At 50.7% G+C, this 12,402-nt stretch overlaps 2 protein-coding genes across 2 annotated transcripts; both read right to left on the bottom strand.

The window, feature by feature from the left end:
- Positions 1 to 3,928: 3,928 nt before the first annotated feature.
- LOC123158164 (uncharacterized) lies at positions 3,929 to 10,332 on the bottom strand. Its single transcript, XM_044576263.1, has 5 exons — positions 10,174 to 10,332; positions 9,753 to 9,913; positions 9,551 to 9,638; positions 4,714 to 4,955; positions 3,929 to 4,635 (listed from the first exon to the last, which is right to left on the bottom strand). The coding sequence occupies exons 1-5, from the start codon at positions 10,330 to 10,332 to the stop codon at positions 4,122 to 4,124; spliced, it is 1,164 nt and encodes a 387-aa protein (XP_044432198.1). The 3' UTR covers positions 3,929 to 4,121.
- Positions 10,333 to 11,351: 1,019 nt separating this feature from the next.
- Positions 11,352 to 12,117, bottom strand: LOC123162446 (glycine-rich cell wall structural protein 2). Its single transcript, XM_044580220.1, has one exon. The coding sequence runs from the start codon at positions 12,095 to 12,097 to the stop codon at positions 11,531 to 11,533; it is 567 nt and encodes a 188-aa protein (XP_044436155.1). The 5' UTR covers positions 12,098 to 12,117; the 3' UTR covers positions 11,352 to 11,530.
- Positions 12,118 to 12,402: the final 285 nt, after the last annotated feature.

Here is a 12,402-nt window from a genome sequence, read left to right as displayed (position 1 = left end):
AATAAGAGGACAATTGAGATCCAAAGTGGCAAGTATCGAACATACATACCGAGAGAAAATGTAAAGACACTTGAATGTCTTTGTCACCAAGTCTGGCCAGTTACTTAACAACTTGATCCAGTACATATATACCTGAAATATCAGTTATGCACATTCAGTAAGAAAACTCAGTTTCAAACATTTCCAAGCTGATTTCAAAAAGAGTAACTTGACAAAGTGAGTAAAAGGGTCATCTTTTACATTCAGTTGAAAATAGATGAAAAGGACTTCATGACTGGAGTTACACAAGTGGTCCTACATCGAAGCTATATAATTTCAAATATTGCGCTAAACCATTGATGTCGGTATGAATAGAACATTTATTAACTCAATACATTAGGATATTAACCAAGAAACAAATTCTAAAAGTACTAATTTTTTTATAGGACGTCGATAACGCCACACGTATGGCATACTAGACATCCTTCCACACACCTTGTGTGGCATGAGTAGGAGGCAGCCCACACAGGCTATGTGTGGGCGATTATTAGAATTGTCCACACGTGTGGGCGCAGCTACTTCGTGCCACACGCCCAACAAATACTACGCATCTTCATCCTGCGCGTGTGGCACCAAGCAAAAATGCCCACACGTCCTGCCGCAACTATGTTAGAAACCCCGTGGGATAATTTAGTTGCCATCCGGGATGGCAGATGTAGTTATCCGGGATGGCAAATGTAGTTGTAAAAGCATGACAACTCTATCTATTTTGATTAACTATAGTTGTCATGTGTAATCAAACCATAGTTATTGTATGTGATTAACTACTTGCCACATATGGTCAAATAGTAGTTGCCATATGTGTTTACCTAGTTGTCACGTGTGGTCCAACCATAGTTGCCATGTATGGTTAATCACAGTTGCCATCTGTGTTTATTTGGTTGTCACGTACGCACAACTGCAGTTGTCGTCTAGCAACGAATCATAGTTGCCATGTGTGTTTACCTAGTTGCCACGTACGTATAACTGCAGTTGCCATCCAACAACGTACGAGTGTCGTGTGGGCAAAAATCAGTTCACCCACACGCACGTGGACTAGGTGGTGGATGTGTGGGTAGAAACTAGTTCGTCCATACAGCGCAGCTAGCAAAACGTGTGCTGTTGGACGTGTGGGCGAACTCTTCAACGCCCACACACCAGCCCCGTCCTACATGGCACACAAAATCAGACTCAATGTGTCAAGATTCGTGCAAACTCAACTGGACAGTGATCCATGCGTGTGGGCGAGTTGCAAAACTGTCATACGCGTGGGCGTTAATATTTTCGTTTTTATAAAACCTATACAAACTACATATATCGGCTACTAAAGAGGTAACTGTAAACCTTCCAAATTTCACTGAAACAATATCTTGCGCAAGTACATATGTTGCAATCTAGAAATGGTAGGCTCAATCCAATACAACAACTGAATAAGCAAGAATCACCTAGACATGAAGAGAAGCGAAAGAAGCAGGAAATATGAATGGATTACGTCGTCATTGCATTTTCCACTCAGAGCTCGCCGTGCTCATCCATTTCCTCTTGGCATTGCCCTTCAAGGCATCTCAGTGTTCACTCGCCTCTTGGCCACCGGCTCCTTCATCACACAACACGCAAGCATATGCATCAGAGGACCCACCGGCACACGGCCAATCCAAAGAAATAAACAAAAAATACATCAAGATGATGGCTCTCCATTGGCGAGTAGGAGGACACAAAGCGGTAGCTCGTGCCTGAAGACCTCGATCTCGCGGTGCTCTTCCTGGAGGCCCCTGGTGTATATGCCCAGCGCACCGCGGACGCCTTGTTGGCCGTCGCCGGCCGTCTTGTCCACAAACAACTTCAGATCCAGAGGCACCACACAGTCGTCTGGCCGTCTCTCTCAATTCATCCAGCAGTGGCGCAGCACTACGGCAGAGGAGGGGCTCGGCGGCCAGCACACCGGCGCAAAGGAGCAGAGACAGGGAAGGGCGAAGGTGGATGGGAACTTGGGAGGTGGGGCCGGCACGACATCGCAGAAGAGGCGGGCCGGCACGATACCTTGGAAACGTATCAACGACCACCAGAGTTCTGGGGCGGCGGATGAGGCGCGCCCTGAGCAGGATCAATGGAGCGCTCACCGCGATCTGACTGGCCACGAGCGCCCGTGCTGGAAGAGCCACCCGAGGAGCCCCCACCTGACAGAGCGAACGCCGAGGCGCTCTCCTTGGGTGCGCGTTGCGTCTGAGACTCCTCAGCCAGGACAACTCGGGAGAGGACGGTGTCGAAGGGAAGGGATTGATCGCCGAGGACGACCCAAATGGTGTCAAGCCGTTTGTCGAGGCCGTGAAGAAACTGAGTGGTGAGATCCACCTTGGTGACGGCGTGGTCGATGTCGGCAAGGCCGCCCATGAGGAGCTTCATCCGACGTGCGTACTCGGAGACAGAGCGCCCTGCTTGAGGTTGCGATACTGGCGATTGAGAATCATAAAGCGGGCGGTGCCATTCATGAGGAAGCCCATGATTTTGTGCAAAATGGCGTAGGTGGTGGTTGCGCCAAGGACATGATAACACATCGTGTCGGAGAGGGTGGCATAGATCCATAGGGCGACGTGGGCATCCAGCTCAAGGTACTGGAAAGGAGCGTTGGGTGGGGGAGGGTGGTCGATAAGGTAGGTGACGCCGTAGCGGAGGAGAACCATGAGGAAGTCTTCCACTTGTGGTAATTATGTTCGGCGGGATTGAGAAGAAATTTGATGTGGTTGATGATGTGGTAGTCGTAGATCGGATGGTGAGGGGCGGGTGCCGGCGCCCGCCGAAGATGGAGCGGTGGCGGAGTTGAAGAGCGGGGCGAATTGAGAGCCCGGGGTGGGGCTGGAGGAGCTCAGAAGGGAGGGGCTGTGCCGAAGACGAACGGCGGGGAGGAGGCATCGGAGGTGGTGACAAAGGTAGCGGCGGCAGGCGCCGTGGAGGAGGAGAGGGAGCCCGGCGAGATGGCAGAGCTCGTGGCGGCGAAGGAGGAGGATAGGTTGTTGGTGGCCATTGGTGCTCCTGGCGAGTGGCGACTGATATCAAGTTGGAAAGAATGTTTCTTGCCTTGGTTGATTAATTTTGTTACACAATACACGTTATGTACCCCTCGAGAGAGATCCCGCGGGGTGATGAGATCCTGAACAATAGGATCGTGCTACGTACAGATATGGTACAATACAGGGCTGTGATACAGATTTACGGTACTACATGTCTTCATTTGCTTTGGAAGGCACATAAGCAGGTCAGGTGAGGTGATATTCAGAACTGACTGTAGAGGAAACTTATCATGAGCCAGCAAGCTACTCTTACCGCTTATGGTCTTGTTTTTTTTTTAGCATCGGTACAGACACAAGCACTCATATACACGCGCATATACTCATCCCTATGAACGCACACACGCACACCCTACCCTATGAGCACCTCTGAGAGACTGAGCCGGCATATCATCTTGAGATTTACGAAGTCACCGTAGGCGCCTCGTCGTCGACGGGAACGTCTCCTCCCACTGAAAGCGCATTGCCGGAAATCCTGAAATAAATCCAGGAATAATGCGAGCACCAGGATTTGAACCCTGGTGGGTTGGGGCTACCACTGTCCACCTAACCAACTCAACCACAGGTTGATTCGCGCTTATGGTCTTGTTGTTGCACGCTAGTCATGGATGTCATTGTCCTACAGCGGGCATTTACAACTGAACCCAGCAGCGTACAGGAAAAAAAAAACTGGAGTAGAACAGACCGCGTTGCTGAACCATGGCCAACACAAGACAACTTATTTACCAAAGCTAGTGACGGATTGCTCATTCTTCTACGTACAGCGGGCATTTGCTGAACCCAACATTCTACGGTATACAATAATAACAACCACGTTGCCTTTGCTTTTTCAATAAAAAGTTGGGGCAGGGGGGCGACCCCTTTCGTTTCAAAAAAATAATAATAACAACACTAACAGCTACTGTACACAGGGGCGGTACCCTTAATCATCTTCAGTCAGTCGCTTTTACCTACAGTACATATACTAAATCATATACTCCTACAGCATTACTGATTGATAATCCTGGTCCACAGCACAGTAATTGGCCAGATAACATGTTACTCGCTAACGTAGCGGACGGCAAATCTCCAAGCCTTGGGTACGCCGAAGAAGAGGAAGACCAAGACCATGAGGGTGCCAAGGAGGAAGACGGGGCTGTGGGTTGGGTCACTCGGGTCGGCGCCGACGACGTAGGCGGAGACGACGCATGCGACGTCGAGGAGAGCGACGAGCAGCAGCCGTGCCATCCCGTCCCAGGTCCTGTAGAACCGCTCGCTGGAGAGCAGCACCTCGAGCAGCGCTGAGGCCGCGAAGGCCATGGCGGTCAACACTCTGAAAACTCCATGGCTAGCCATATCCGGGGTGCCGGCGGCGTGCCCGTCTTTGCCGTGCTTCCAGGAGCCGCCCGGGGGATGCAGGGCGGACCGGAAGGCCGTCCACGCCCAGACGGTCGCCGCCAGCATCAGCGGCTCGCGCATCTTGTTGATGGACCTCTTGAGCTTGGCCAGCCGGTCGTCCTCGTGCTGGATGGCCTGGCGATGCGGCTGCGACGCATCTTGGGGCGGCCTGTTTCTGTTTGGTTGGAGGAAGTCGATGAAAAAACAGCCAGTTCAACGAAAGAAGGATTGCGCAAAGTAGTGACAAGAGTACCCAAAGCAGAGGAGGACGGCGGCCTCGCGTTTGTCCGCGGGGAAGCGGAAGAGACCGGCGGGCGGGCGGACGGACGGCGACCCGAGCTCACGTCCGTCAACAGGCAGAGGGTGTGTGCTCGGCAGTTTGATCAGGACCAAGTGGTATTCAGGGATAGGAGGGCGTCGATCGCAGACAAAGAGCAAGCAAGGAAGATTTTTTTTTTTTTTGAAAACAGCAAGGAAGATTCTTTGTAGGTCTGTCTAGGAGACTAGGACCGAAAATGCTAAACCTACGAACAGCCTACGTAAGTCTACGCAATATGCCAAACTAATCTAAACATCCCTTGATTTTTAAGGGTGGCCCCAGCCTTCTCTAGCAACCAATCCTAATTTTTCATGATGGTTATTACGTAAACATACATATAACTTTCTTACGTAAGTCTAGCATTACTCGTCTAGGACACATCTAGATAAACAACCAGTAGAAAATTTAAGATCCACGTACGGGTTGTGCCGCCTGCTTACTTTCTTCCAGGGGAAGAAAGAAAGACGATCTCGCCTCCTGCCGTTGCCAGGGCGTCTTCCTTCGCCGCCGTCCTCCGGCGGCTCCCCTCCGCTGACGACCTCGGTCGTCGGTGGTGAGGGGGGTCGCCGGATCCACGCGTGTGGATTGTTTTAGGCATTAGTTTCTTAGGATTTTGGGTTGTTCATCGTCATGGCTTCGGTGGTGGGGATGGCGGCGCCGACTAATAAATCTTTAGATCCTTCCCCAACGAGGCGATCCGCTTTTGGGGTGGATTTGGAAACCAGACTGTTCAAGCAAGGATGGTGCAGCGGCGGCGGCATCCTCGTGGTGGACCTGAGTCCTCGGGCTCCGCCGTTGCGCCGACGTTTGCTCCAGCGCCGCCGTGGAGCTTGGGAGGTAGTCCAGGAACGGATGCAGATTGTGGTCTGCATCGACGACATCTGGAAGGTGGTGGATCTGGGTTCGTGGTTCGTGGCAGGCAGGTATGGTTCCTCCTCCAACGTCTTAGTTGCGCGGGGGTGCCGGATCTGGAGTTTGATGGCATGTCCGGGGTGTTGTCTCGGTCTGATTCGTTCAACGGCAATGGCTTCGCCTTTATTGGCGAGCCACCTTGGAGGTCCGCAAAGCTGCATATCAGCGATGGAGCCGCGTCGAGCTCGGGTGTGGAGGTGATCCGTCATTTTCTCCTTTGGTGGCTGCTATGGTGGTGCCAGAGGCATGTGACGGGCGTTGGTGTCAAGCTCAGAGGATTCTTCAGTCTTGTTTGTAATTTTACTTCTTGGCTGGTGTTCCCGTGTGCAAAGGCTAGCATTCTGTTGTCTTTTCAGTTTTGTCAGGTCGGTATATACGTGGTTTGTACTATTATCCTTATGATATAAATAAGACATATATTACCATGCAAAAAATAAATAAAAATAGGACACATCTAGATGTGACATAGTTATGTCACATCTAAACTGATGTCAAATCTGTTTGTGGTCTACTTTTTTTCCTACTTTTTTTTTCTTATTGCTGCATTATATATTTATGAAAGTTTAGATGTGACATCCTTAAAAAACATCTAGATGTGAATTAGACAAATGGAGGCAAGAATCTTAGAGCATCTCCAACAGCCGCGCTTCGTGCCACGCGCAAAAAACTTGTTTGTCGCGCGCGCTTCGACTGGTTTAGCGCGGCCGCCAGCGCTGGCTCCAGCAGCTGCGCTATAATGCAGCGCGCGTGCACCACTCCAGCAGCGCGCAAAAATACAGCGCGCGCGACTCGCCGGGCATTTAACATATATGGCATTGTGGACACAAAATGAGTTTGAAACATTCATCAAAATGCAATGAACATGTGAAATTTGACACAAACAAGTTGATGAATAAAAGTTCATGCCCACAAGTTTAAAATCATGCCCACAAGTTCATCCAACCAAGTTCAAAGTGCAAACTAAAGTTTAAGACATAAATGAAAGACACATCAATCATCTTCCTCGTCTTCGTCCTCATCTTCTGAAGACGATTTTTCCGCCTCCGAAGATGAATCTTCCTCCCTAACCTCGTCACGCATCGCATCACGTGAAGCTCCAACGGTGTTGGCAAGATCTTCAACGACATCTTCATGGGAATGTGTGTGAGAAGGCACATCGAAAGACATTTCACCCATGGCCGGAGGTGCACCCATGCCTCCCATGAGAGAAGCAAAACTCATGCCTCGCATGGCGGCCATAGCGTCAGAGGATGCTCCAAAGCCACCCATGCCTCCCATGGCGGCCGAAGGTGCACCCATGCCTCCCATGGCTCCCAAGCCATCCATGCCTCCCATGGCGGCCGAAGGTGCACCCATGCCTCCCATGGCTCCCAAGCCACCCATGCCTCCCATGGCGCCAAGGCCACCGCCACCCATGCCGCCGAGGCCACCGCCACCCATTGGGCGGATCATGGCTCTTTTTTGGATCAAGACTTCTTCACGGGCAAGGTTGACATATTCCTTTTGCGCATCATTGAACAAAGATGTGTCCAAGAAGAACAAGTGCTTATCCCATTCCAACAACCTAGATCGCTCCTCCATGCCCACCTTCCTCTCCTCCAATGCCACTTTCCTCTCCTCGGCGGCCACCCTCCTCTCCTCGGCCGCCAACCTCCTCTCCTCGGCCGCGACATCTTGGTCCCTTGCCATTTTTCTCACCTCGTTGGCTTCTTTTCTTGCCTTCACGATAGCTTTCATAGAATTTTTGAGCTCATCATCTCCTTTCCTATTCTTCTTTTTGGTTTTGTCTTTCTTGCACCCATCCGGTCGTTTTGGCTTCGAGTATGAAACCGAATTGGGTGTGGGGTTTCTCTTGCCGTCATCACTTGATGCATCATCCTCTTCCTCATCATCATTCAACTCAATTGTTTGCTTGCGTTTGTTGCTCAAATGCAAATCATCCAAACCTTCACGCTTCTTCCATTTCTCATCATCCTTTAACACTTCATAGCAATGAGGCAAGGTAAAGATCCTTCCTTTCTTGATCTTCCCCTTCTCGGTTATCCTCGTATCTTCTTTGAACAAGTTTTGTGCAATGTTGTACTACAAGAAAAACAAAACAAGTTAGCACTTCGGACACCAAAAACAAGTATGATGACCATATATGAGATGCCACTTACTCTATCATCCTCATTAGTGCCACTTGGGTTAATCTTGTCAACTACCTTTTGTGCGGCCGCCCACTTTTGACAATCCGAGTTGATTATCGACCATCGGGACCGTATTGATCTCTCGGAGCGGTCAATTCCACTCACGTTGTGAGCATCAATGTGTTCTTTCATTCGCCCCCAATACGCATCTCTACTTTGATCACCTCCAACGGATGGATCCCTCGACACTTGCAACCAAGTATTGCATAGTAACTTGTCATCGTTGGTGCCGTAATTGCCCGCTCGTCCTTTCGGCGTGTCGACAATGCCCTCACCCTCCTCGTCCACCTCAAACTCATGGTCTTCGAAATGGATGTCATTGGTTTGAGACCAATGCGAATTGTTGGACCCAACATCCATAGTTGACATGTATGCATCATCGTTGAGACTACAAAGTTTTTTGAACAATGCAAATAAGCTATCTATATGTGATGATGCATTGAAAAAATAACAAGAAAATAAAAGTTGGAATTTTTTTCACCTTGGGGGCATTTCGTCGAACACGTGGTGCGCGTCGGCAGCCTGCTCAACGAGTGAGCTCGCCGGCGCTTCGGTAGCCGCCGCGCCCGTCGAACGCCCTGCAAGCTTCTTTCCCCTCGCCTTCGAGCTGCCGGAGCCGTCCGCCGCCTTGTTCTTCTTCGCGGATGTTTTGCCCTTCTTTGGCCGCGTCGCATTGGGGAGCTTCGACGGTGCGGCGGCGGCACGGGACGGCGCCGGTGCGACGCCACCTGTCGCCGTGGTCATCCGCGGCGGCAAGAAGAGGCTGCGCGCGAGGCCGACTCTCGGCGGAGCTCCGGCGGTGGCGACGCCAACACTCCCCGCGCTAGGGTTTCCGGCGGCGGCGGCGGCGGGGGGGGGGGGGGGGGGGGGGTCGTGGCTGTACAACGGGGTGAGCGGGGTGCCGGTGTGCGCGTCCATGGGTGGCAGGGCGCCGATGCGCGGGGCGTAGGAGGAGGAGAGGAGAGAGTGCGGCGCGAACGCTCGAATGTGCCGCGCGCGAAAGCGGGCGCCCCAAATACACCGCGCGGGATAGTGCTTCCGACCGCGCGCCCAATTCGTTATAGCGCGCGCGGGGTTTTTGCGCGCCCGCTAAAGCCATCCGCCGCGTCGCGCGCGCGCTAAAACGGCCTGATTTACGGCGCGGCGCTAGTTTAGCGCGGCCGTTTGAGATGCTCTTACTATTCTCTAGTTCCATCCGGTAGCTTAACCCCTCTATCTATCAACAGATGCACCAAGCGCCGAAGTCGAGCGATGGTTGCTGGCAATTCAGTTATGAACGTGCCTTCGAGGTCCAATGTCTCTAGATTCCGCAGTTCGCCGATTTGTTCCGGGAGCTCAGTAATGGTAATACGTGTGTTTCTGAGGCTAAGGTACTTGAGTTGAAATGAGCTAGATATGTTGTTAAGATAGCCTGCTAACATGTGACAGCCTTCCAGGTCGAAAACCCGCAAAAATCTGGATAGCCAGTGGCAAACCACGACATTTCTTCAATATATCATCACATATTCTGTTGATGTGTGCGGGGCACTGTCTTTCTGAACTGAATATTCTCTTGAGGAACAACCCCTTTGAGTGCAGGGCGCTAAGAGGCGTTATTTCATAAACATGATTTGCGTATGTGGAGGAGCATGATTCGGCCACTGCCTTTTTATACGCGTTGTTGTGATTACTCTATTACGAAAACTGTTTCCGGAAATTGCACATTTGATAATCTCCCATGTCTCTACGCTCCATACATCATCAATCACAATGAAGTACCTGCCACATGAATTTGGTTGTAATATAGTCATAGAATGTACTGTTTCTAAAGTGTGAATGACCAAAGTTCCTATTGATGGATTAGCCATAGGGGTGATGATTATAGCTTCATACCTTTTGTCTCGAAGGAAATCTAGAATCTTGTCAATGAGTTGCCTCTCATCCCCAGATTCAGTGCTACTGTACTCACGCTTGCTCAGTTGGCTCATAATACCTCTAAGAACCTTCACCACGTCAGGGTTTTGAGAGGCGGACACGAAAGCTCGGTACTTGAACTGCACTCCGAACGAGCAGTAGATTTGGTTGGCAAGAGTCGTCTTGCCCATCCCACCAAACCCCACAACGGACACCACCTTCAGCTGCTTGCCTGCTTCGCTGATGCGACGCCACCTTCCTTCAACAGTCCGATGAGTTCCTTCATGGGTTCATCGATCCATCGCCCATGCAGAGCGCGAACTCATGCTGTCCTCGACATCGTAGGAGAGCTCGCGCACCCCGGCCATCCAGCGCCTGGCCTGCTCGTCGGGGTGCTCACCCGGGACAGCCTTACGAGTAACGCGCCCATGTGTTCGAGCTCTGCCTTGAGGAACGTCACCTCGCCGCACACGCCCACGAGACGCGCGCACGCGTCACCTATCATGTCGGCCAGCTTCTCCAGGACCACCCCAAAGGCCCCTGTGGCGGCGCTCACCATCGATCCGGCCATATTCTTAGACGTTGGCGTGAGGAAATGGTAGGAAGGGAAAGACAGAGCAGGCACCACCAGAAATGGTTAATGCTCCAGAAACATAAAGTTCTTCACTCTAGTTTGAGTTCCCAACTTCCATAGTATTCGTTCAACGACATCACACAACAATCACAGATCTGCATGAAAGTGGAGAATTTTATTAGATGTCCCATATAAGAGTTAATGGAACTCAACATTGACCGCATATATGAATTTGAAAGAACTTTTTGTTTCTCTTTAGTCACTCTGAGACAAATTTGCAATTTTTCATTCACCGTGATATGATTGGCCTGTCACCATCAGCCTATCAGCACCATGCCATGGTATATATGTTCACTCTCCTGACAAACTTTTAAGCTTTTTTGACTATTTGGACTGTGCCCACGAACTGTCTGGCCAACATCACGAGTCACCCTCCTCCATTGAGCATATACCTTAAATAAATCTTGATTTTTAGTGGGATTTTGAGATTTCAAAACCGCCTATTTCGAATTGGAATGCTGGATTGGGACAACCCCGCGGGGATTGTAGTTCAATTGGTCAGAGCACCGCCCTGTCAAGGCGGAAGCTGCGGATTCGAGCCCCGTCAGTCCCGAACTAGGGTTCAATGAATGGAGAAATTGATATTTCCCTTTTCCATGAAAAAAAGGGGCAGGGAGGAAGATCAAATACCCACAGGGCACCCTTACTTCACTTTTTTATACCCTATACATATACATGGAGCATATGGAATATTGACCGTGTTGGTGCAAATTCCATTTACAAGACATTTGGGGCACCTTTAGATTCATCCATAATACTAGAAAGCATACAAGAAGTTAAACACTGATCTACGGAGACAAGAAACCTGAATTGGAATGCCGCTACATATTTTTAGTTGGTGCTATACATTGTTCAGTGCAAATTTTAACCAAACATGAATTTCGCTCTGATCTTTTTTTTTTCTTTTGCGAGTGAAATTTCGCTCTGGAGACAAGAAACATGAATTGAAATTCCAAGGTAGCGAAGAGTAGGGCCCTTTATTGATTCATCCATAATACATGAAAGCATACAAGAACTTAAACGCTGCAAACTAACGGTGCCACAAGGTGCAAACAGAAAGAAAGAAAAAACATGAAAGTATGGGCTCCATCTTCAGATCTACTATCACATAGATAGAGATAACTTAAGGGTATGCACCAGCATTACCGCTGCCACCTCCCGTGCCGCCACCGCTGCCGCCGTTCTGACCAACTCCCGTGCCTCCACCATTACCATTAGCATTTGCATTCGCATATTGGTACCAGCCACCACTTGCCCCGCTAGAGCCAGAACCAGCACCACCACCGGTTCCGGAACCGCTGGAACCAGGGCCCGCTGCCTGTCCTCCGCCGCCGCCGCCACCATTGCCGCCTGCGTAAGAATCTCCACCATAACTATATCCTCCATCCCTCATTTGGCTAGAGCTTGAGCCGTCGCCGGACCCAGCGCCATACCCGGTGCCGCCTTCCTGCGACGCACCACCCCCGCTACCGCCCCCTCCCGCATTTGCATGGGCTCCACTGCCGCCACTGTAGGCATTCCCGTTGCCACTCCCAGCCCCTCCACCGCTGCCGTTCACAGTCCCACCACCATTCCCCCCTCCCGAGCCTGTCCCCTGGGAGTTGGCGTATCTAACTACCCTAGTGGCGCTGGCTAACCCAATGCTCAGTAGCACAACCAAGCCAAGGGACACAAGCTTAATGGCAGCCATTGTGAGAGTGTAGCCAAGTGCTAGATGAGATTGGTTGAGGTAGACCATGGAAATGCATGGGTATTTATAGTGCTGAGGTGATCTTGCAAATGTACGTTGGAGCCGTGCTTGTGCTTGACCTAGTGGGCTCATTTTTATGTCAAGCATATCAGCTCCCGATCACGCTAATCTTGTTTGACCGAGTAGGCGACGACTTGACAGCCAACAGTAAACTGGTTAATCTCCATTGTAAGCCAACAGCTTCCTGCACCTTTGCTTCCTTCTAGGGTTACTCCATATCCATAGTGGGAGTAAACTTACATGCA

The sequence above is a fragment of the Triticum aestivum genome, chromosome 7B (genome assembly GCF_018294505.1).
Source record: "Triticum aestivum cultivar Chinese Spring chromosome 7B, IWGSC CS RefSeq v2.1, whole genome shotgun sequence".
NCBI classification, from domain to species: Eukaryota; Viridiplantae; Streptophyta; class Magnoliopsida; order Poales; family Poaceae; genus Triticum; species Triticum aestivum.
This window is presented reverse-complemented; position numbering and strand designations above follow the sequence as displayed.

Bases quoted from the DNA above. Each gene is read 5' to 3' on its own strand.
- LOC123158164 (XM_044576263.1), bottom strand. From the start codon at position 10,332: ATGGTGAGCGCCGCCACAGGGGCCTTTGGGGTGGTCCTGGAGAAGCTG. The intron at 4,956-9,550 runs GTAATCACAACA...CTAGTCTCCTAG, and splicing joins GAAACAGTTTTCGTAATAGA to ACAGACCTACAAAGAATCTT. The intron at 4,636-4,713 runs GTACTCTTGTCA...CCAACCAAACAG, and splicing joins GCCGTCCTCCTCTGCTTTGG to AAACAGGCCGCCCCAAGATG.
- LOC123162446 (XM_044580220.1), bottom strand. From the start codon at position 12,097: ATGGCTGCCATTAAGCTTGTGTCCCTTGGCTTGGTTGTGCTACTGAGC.